This window comes from Glycine max, chromosome 17, assembly GCF_000004515.6.
Source record: "Glycine max cultivar Williams 82 chromosome 17, Glycine_max_v4.0, whole genome shotgun sequence".
Lineage (NCBI taxonomy): Eukaryota > Viridiplantae > Streptophyta > Magnoliopsida > Fabales > Fabaceae > Glycine > Glycine max.
Window position 1 is genome coordinate 23,264,428 of NC_038253.2, and position 8,476 is coordinate 23,272,903.

At 31.6% G+C, this 8,476-nt stretch overlaps 1 protein-coding gene across 1 annotated transcript; it reads right to left on the bottom strand.

Annotated features, from left to right (window-relative positions):
- Positions 1-1,423: 1,423 nt before the first annotated feature.
- Positions 1,424-8,107, bottom strand: LOC100803579 (3-ketoacyl-CoA synthase 20). The gene is made up of 2 exons (XM_003551039.5): positions 7,429-8,107; positions 1,424-2,382 (listed from the first exon to the last, which is right to left on the bottom strand). Exons 1-2 carry the CDS (start codon positions 8,044-8,046, stop codon positions 1,597-1,599), a joined length of 1,404 nt encoding a protein of 467 aa, XP_003551087.1. The 5' UTR covers positions 8,047-8,107; the 3' UTR covers positions 1,424-1,596.
- Between the last annotated feature and the right edge of the window lie 369 nt (positions 8,108-8,476).

Here is an 8,476-nt window from a genome sequence, read left to right on the forward strand (position 1 = left end):
CAATGAAATGGGGGAAACATTGACATACTCTTTCCTTGTGTTGGAGATGGTCCTTCAATACATGAGATAACTAGCTCTGTAACAAGTCAACAATTTTAAAAAAAATGTTAATTTGATAATTCTCACACGGTAAAATGTCATGAAAGTAGTCTTCCATTGTACAAATAATTAAAATGATCAAATATCACATAACTTAATATCACCATTTTCATCCAAAGTAAGACTGTAATAGATAACAATCTTTAAACTGATTGAATATAGCACATGCAAATTGGCCCTATTGTTAAATACTCTACATTCTTATTTTCAGTCTTTCAAAGTTCACTAAGAATCTTTGTTATCATTTTTGTGATATCTTCTTTACACGAGGTCACAAAATTTACAAAAAATATAACACACTTGAGAAAAAGGATTATCGAGGCGACTTGCTTCTCAATGAGATGATCCTTTTTTTCTCAGCTCCTTGTAAAGCTCCCCCTTATGACCATACTCAAGAATAAAAAAAACACGGTCAACATCATTAGAATGATAAGTATAACCATGTTGATAACCAACCATAAAGACGCAGGTTGTTCCTTCAATATAACCTTTAATGCTACAACAAATTTCAATTTTTCAAGTAGTTAGAAACCTAACATGTAAGGGAAAATTAGAATGATAAGTATAACCATGTTGATAAATCATAACAAAAGAAAAAAGAAAAAGAATAAATTGAGAAGTAGGAACCCTAGCTGTCGTCCTTGAAACTCAACAGTTGAAGCTGCACAGCAAAAGGATAGTATGATGATGGCGGGTAGAACTCAAAACCGGAGTGTGGTAGGGCACTAGTCTGAGAGTTGGAGTGCAGTTCACGTCACTTTTTTTCGAAATGGGTCGGGTTGAACCAAACTAGCTACATAACGGGGAGGTTTTTTTCCAACTCAGTTCGAGTGTGCAACTGGTTTGGGTCGGGTCAGTTGCGATCCAGTTCGGTCCGACCCGAGATTTTTGCACACCCCTAACTAAAAGCAATGGAGCGTGGTTTTTGTATTTCTTTTCAATAGTTGAACAACATTTTTGTAGCTCTCTTGAAGGAGAATAATGGAGGGCGTGCTACGTTGCTGGGAAGGGAATTTTAATTGGGTGAAACTAATATAAATGTTTTGGTTATGGGATTACATGTATTTATGGTCGGTTGAATTTTGTGATGTTTGTATTGCCTCCTATCTATGCATCTTCTTGTATGCAGTTCATAGGTGTATACTTGAAGATGAATGTGTACAGGTGTCTCGGGTACTTACGATTATCTTCACTTAAAGGGAGTGGGGAGCCTGGTTACGTCTGTAATTATTGGCACTCCTTGTGCGTTTTTTATTATTATATGTTCATATTTTTTGCCGACGAAAAAAAAAGGAAGAGCGGTGAGAATCAACAACACTGCAAAGGCCAAAAGGTAGTTGTTAATGATTAAAGCTAGAGAAAACTAAGTACACAATTCTTCCATAACATAACAAACATACGCAACTAACTAAATTATAAATACTAATAATCCAAATCAAACCACATACTTTTCCTCAGAAATTCCCAAACCCCAATTTGCATGATTGGATTATTCATTCATTTGTTACTCTTCACAGGGAGTGGATCAACCTTGACAGGAAAATTATGTATCTCATCCCTCCACGGACTCTTGATGGACCCTGGTTCGATCGTATTCAAAGCAACCCACACAGCAGTGTTACACTTGAACCCGGACCCGAACGCCATTTGCCAAACCCTATCACCCTTCTTAATCCTCCCCTTGGCCTCACAATATGCCAACTCATACCAGACCGAGCTAGAAGACGTGTTGCCAAACCTGTAAAGTGTCATTCTAGAAGGCTCCATGTGCCAATCCTCAAGCTCGAGGCTCTTCTGCATGCGATCCAACACAGCCCTACCTCCCGTGTGGATACAAAAATGCTTGAACGCAAGCTTGAAGTTCGGCATGTAGGACTCGATCTTCGTCTTCAATACCTTCCTCTCGATTAGGTTAACCAGAAACTTGAGTTTCTCAGAGATCGGGAGCACCACCGGGCCGAGGGAGGTGATGTGGACTTTCAAGGCATCCCTTGCGACGTTCATGAGCTCTTTGGATAGAGACACGCCTACCTTGTTCTCATCGTCCTCTTCCTGAAAGACACATTTGTAGCTGTTGTCGTCGGCACCAACGTGGGTCCGGAGCGTGTGGAAGAGCTCGTACTTCGAGCGCTGGCGGTCGGAGAGGTGGCTTGATAGGAGGGCTGCAGAGCCGCCCATGCGGAAGAGGCAATTGACCAGCAGCATTGAAGGGTTGTTGCCCCAGTACATGCTTGATATTTCGTTTTCTGTGCTTAGAACCAAAGCGTACGAGTTCGGGTGTGCCTACAGAAGATATAGCAGAGGTAGTTAGTACGAGACAGATTTTATTTGGACGAAAGAATGGTAGTTTTTTTAAACGAATTATTCTACTACTATTGATTGAATGTGCAATGAGGATTGCCGAATGGTACCAATCATTTCTGCATGGATTGGGAAAAGACCGTGGCTTAATTTGCGTAATTGGTTAAGTAATAAATTTAAAAATAGTGTAAAAAGAAAGTTTAATTTGATGGAATTCAAACCAAAATAGAAATCAAAGGTTCCTGTGTATGCTTCGAAAAGTGTTTCATAACAAATTTTTTTTTTTCTTATAGTCATGATTGTATTTTGGTGTATTGCAAAAACTGTTAGTCATTCTAACAAAAACAAATCAAGTTTTGACATTTTGTGCATTATCTTCTTCCCTTATTACCTTTTATCCTATATTTATCTCCCTCTTTTTCTGTTATCTATCTAATAATAATATAATTTTTCGTATTTTTTAACTACATTTTGTACATAAGAAATAGATAATCAACATATATTTATGATTTATTTTCACTTTCATCTTTTCTACCTCAATTTTTTTATCTCTCTTTTTTATATATCAGACAATTCACTTTCAAAATCCTGTGGATATTACTCATTATCTAATAAATGGATGATCCAGACCACTCTATATCATCGTCTATTTCATGTACAGCTACTCTTAATAAGTGGGTCTAGATTAGTAAATTGTTGATCCCAACCTCTATCTCATCCTACAAATACTCTTGAAACTGACTTTTTATATTAATTTTGCATCACGTGCGTAGCCCCACCCATGAATCATGTAGGGGGTAGAGACAATATTTTGAAATTATTACAAATATACTTTTCAAGTTATGCATGGAAATTTGTTCTTGTGATTTTTTTTATTTACACCTTTTTTATATAAAAATGATGTTTATGTTTTGGTTCATGCTGTGCATGAAATTTTTTTCTTGTAATTATTTCATTTACACATCAATTTGTTGTGAAGCGTGTTATGGTTTTTTGACATTAATGCTAAAAGAGAAGAAACAAATAAAAAGAGAAGGAAAATAGAGTGAGAAGTACTTATATACAGAGAGAGAGAGACTTATTTTATACGGGAGTGAGAGCATTAAAACAGACCGTATAATGAATATAGATGATCAAGATTTAATATGTGTATTTTTTATATTAAATCTTATATATATATATATATATATATATATATATATATATTTAAAAGGAAATTTATTCAAGAAATGCTAGTTCTAAAACATTTTTTAAACACATAAACTCTTTATTTTATTGAAATTTATTCACAATCATAAAAATGGGTGAGTCTCATCACATCTTATTCAATCAACTTCTCTCTTTATTTTCACTTTTAATAGATTTTAGTGAATAAAAAAATATGTGTTTTAAAGTGGTTATTCTTGACAACTCTAAAAAACTTTCCCCATAAAATTATGATATTCTCTTTAGTCTCAAATATAAGATAAAAAAATATAGATATTAATCTTAAATATAAGTAAAATTTTATTTATTTTACCTCATAGTGATATTATTTTCAAAATATTTTTTGATTAATTGAAATTGTATTTCATATAACATTTTATTACTTTTTATATCAAATTTGAATGGCATTGTTGTAGTTAAATAATGCTAGCCAAATTTACTAATTAATTTAAATAAATTTATTTGTTTTATATTCAAGACAGGAAGAAGTAACATGCGAACAGTTGGCTCACGTGGTTATTAAATGTTGAGGGTACAAGTTTTAAAATGCTTTTGGACGGATCAGTGGCTTACAGGGGTATAACATAGGGGTGAGCAGCAGCCTTTCCCCTTTTGTAATAGGTGGGTGCACCAATTTATTTTGTAATTTCTTATGGCAAGTCCTAGGCACAACTTGTGCTAACATGAATTTGATTTTTATTAATAGAATTATTTTTAAAATATATAATAGAAAAAAACAGAAAAGAAGAAAAACATGGAAAAAGTATTATTCATGTAAGAACAATGAGATGTAAATGAAATGATATATATATATATATATATATATATATATATATATATATATATATATATATATATATACTTTTTTCATTATTTTACTTTTGTTTTTCTTATTTCATCTCTTTAATTATCATATTTATTATTTTTCTCTCTCTTTATTTAATTTTCTTTTTTTGCCTCTCATGTTATTCATTTTTCATAAAAATAAGTGGGTTCTTCGTAAAAGGATGATTCAGACCACTTTATCTCCTCGTACAACTATTCTTAAAATTGTCTTAGTATATTAATTTTGAAAAATGATATTTGAACATTAAAAATTTCAAATGAAAGCTATTGAGAGAGGGAGAAAAAAAAAGAAATAAGTTGTATAGATGATATAATGTGAAAAGAAGAAAACAATAGAAAAAAATATATATGTGCTAATTATTAGATATTTGAAAATATTAGATGTTCACATATAAGTGATCATTAATTTTTCTATCAGGTGTGTTGCCCATAGGGACAAGTTGAAAAGTGTATTAAAGGAGGTCAATTTTTTTACATAATTATTTAATAAATAATAAGTTTCAAAAAAATATTTATTATTAATTTAATGTGTAAAATTAGATATATAATCATCTACAAGAAAATTAAACATATATCAATTCAAAAAAAAAAATTTTATTAGTATTTTTTAATTTTAATATTTTTTCTTATATATACATAAAGGATCCCAAAAAACATCCTGGCCTCCCTTGGATCAGTTACCAGTTGCCCCACCCATTAATCATGGAGGCGTTACAGATCAAGACACCTGTATAGTTATTTGACCTCTTAATTTTTTTTCTTATTTTTTATATCCTATCAAATATAATATCTATGCTATTTTCTTCTGTCTGTATCTTTTCCTAGATGTATAACAAGACATTGGTGTCAATGCATTTTCCAGAAACAAAATACTATAAAATTATTACAAATATATATTTTTAAGTTATGCATACATGAAAATTTATTTTGCATTAAAATCCTGTTCATGTTTTGGTTCATGCGTAGGAGTACATGATAAGTCGACAATAAGGTGTTGCAGAGGATCCAGACAGACACAACAACGTGTTTTGATTTTCTCACATTAATGGGAGAAGAGAAGAGAGATAAGTCTAGAAAAAAAGTGAGAGATGTAATTAATGATATAATATGTGGGGGAAAATGAGATGAAAAAAATAAAATGAAAATCTCATCATTATCGTGACGTGGAAACTTGATAAGATAGTATCGCAATCTTTTAATGCACAAGTGCCGCGCAGGATATTATAAGATGACTTGGAACAGCTGTATAAAATAGAAACAAAATGTGGCCGTTTTACGTCGCTATCACTACTGTCAACCTAGCATCTTGAGACAAGAAACAACATTTCTTCGATAAATGTCCGCAATTTTTAGACCAAAGAGAGTTAAAAAAATGAAATTATGTCATGAAATAAGTGATATAATAAAAGAAAATGTAAATAAATAGTATCATTAAGAATATTAGAGTTATGTTTTGTCAACATTCAATGCTAATTTATAGTATTTTGAGAGATAGAAAAAATAAATAAGAGACAATGCGATAAATGATACTACTTATGAAAAACTTTAAATGAAAAAAAAATGATTTTCAATACTCGTGAAAAACTTAGGTTTAAAAAAAAAACTTATTTAGTACTTAGTGAGTGAAATAAATTAAAGAGAAAAATATAAATATGATAAATTTATATGGTATGATAGGAAAAGAAATAGAGTAATCAATGAATTATTTGAATAAACAGATATACTAAAAATCATTACTCTAATAGACTAATAGTACATTTGGATAGAGAATTTTAACTGAGAAAAGTAATTTATGAGAGAATTTAAATTTCTGTAATTTAGAATTCATTATTTAGATACTTTTTATGAAGAATTTAAAATTTTAGAATTTTAAAACAGAATTTTAAACAACTAAAAATTTAGAATTTTAATTTCCTTCTAAAAGGTCAGAAATTGAAATTCTCTTTTTACAGTGTTCTTCAAGAAGCGTCTTAGCTCCTAAAATATCGATCGGGTGTGAGCATAGAGGAACACGTATAACTAGTACACTAATCATATTTTCTCTTTTTTTTTCATTCATTTTTTTCTTCCTCATAATTTTAAGTTTTTTATCCAAACACAAAATTTTGAAAATAAAAGAATTTCTATTGAAGTATTTAAAATTCTTAGAATTTAAAATTCCTCTGAATTTTAAATTTCTCTATCCAAACACACTCTAAGTGATTATGTGCATATTTTACAATTTTAAGTTTGTGTTAAACTTAAGGTCGGCGTGATGTTTGGTTTGTGTATTTTTTGTTTTTATTTTTAAAAATAAAACATAAAATAAGAGTGAAAATATATTTATTTAAAATTTATTATTTTAAAATCAAATCTAAAATTGATAACAATAAATGAATGTTCTCAGTCTTTATCTGAAGAAATAAAAACACAATAGTACCTTAAAATATTTTTTTCTTGATACATGTTTTATAAATTTTAAAAATTTAACAATAAAAATTATTTTTAAAAAATAAAAATAAAAATAAAATAAAATAATAAACACTCAAATCAATCATTATCTTAGTTTATAAGCCGAGTTTACAAAAACAACTTAAGTGTTGCTAAACTAAGTTTTTTGACAAAATTTTAAGAATCAAACCTATTTTTGAAGGTAATCATACGAGTTACAAAACTAAGTATCCTTGGAACTGAATTTGGAATACTACAAACCAAAAACCAATGATAGCCTATTAGCATGTTAAGATCTCCACTACTTCACTTCGAAAAATACTTTCAAACTAAAAGACACACATAGTATTCTTCTTCAAAAGTACGTTTAACACTGAAAAAGTACCACACATGCACTGTATTGTTGAGATATTCATACACATTATTATTTGAAAATATAAATATGAACTAGTATAATTAACTAACTGAAGATATATATGTGATGGCAGTAAAACAATACAAAAATGCATGGAATACTAATTTATTAGCATGATGGTGAGAGAGAACCTGTAGGAGCTGTTTGGCAAAGTCAACAGCAAGAACCCCAGCACTGCACCCCATGCCACTAAGATTATAGGCCAAAATGTTCCCTCTAAGCTTGTACCGGTTGACAATGGAGTCAGAGAGAGATGGTGTGGGATTGAACAAGCAACAATTCACCACAAGAATCCCAATGTCTTTGGCTTCAACACCGGTTTTCTCCAAGAGCTCGTCGACGGCCCCGAAGAGCACCGTGTCCGTCTCCTTCCTTGCCTCCTCCAACGTTAGTCTGGGAGGGATCTCCAGGAGACCCTCCGGGACATACGTCCACGGTCCCAACCCGGACCGGTCAAGAATCTTGTTCACAAGCTTGTAGTTCTCGTCGGAGAGGAAACCGACGCGTTTCGCCCGGTCGAGCAACATTTCCTTGGAGCACAGGCATTCAAGGCTTGGCTTGAAGCATGCAAAATCCACCAAGTAAATTTTGTTGGGTGTTCTCATTATAAATTGGTATGCTAGGGTTGCAACCATGCAGAAGGGTATTGTAATTGAAAGACTAGGCTTCAAATGGGGAACATAGAAACTAGCTAAGGTGACAACTATAAGCAACGTGAAGAAAATGTTCATGTTGAAATGCTTCAGCATTGTTATTAGGGTTTGTTATTGCGTGAGATATTTTTTGTAGTTGGGGTTATACGGAGGAGCAACATGTGGCAATATATAGAGAATGATTTTTGGGGGTTGGGCAAGTGTTGATGTATAGGGCGGTGTTCATGTTGGTAAAGAAAGTAAAGAGGCAAGTGTGGGAGTTAGAACTCATAACTATTAGTAATTGTTTTTGTCAGGAGTTAGCTTTGCTTTTGGTTTACAGTCGGTGAATGCCTTCAAAGTAAAATAATAACAAGTGATTTGATCAAATTAAAGGAGGATATAAGGTACCTGTACAAATGAAAATCAAACTTAGATCTAGGCAAAAGTGGAAAAAAAAAAAAAGAGAGATGAAAAGAGATTAGACTGTTATTTGATAAGTCTTTTAAAATATATGTATAAAAATACCATTATCACGGCGACGCCT

Bases quoted from the DNA above. Each gene is read 5' to 3' on its own strand.
- LOC100803579 (XM_003551039.5), bottom strand. From the start codon at position 8,046: ATGCTGAAGCATTTCAACATGAACATTTTCTTCACGTTGCTTATAGTT. The intron at 2,383-7,428 runs GTTCTCTCTCAC...TATCTTCTGTAG, and splicing joins TTGCCAAACAGCTCCTACAG to GCACACCCGAACTCGTACGC.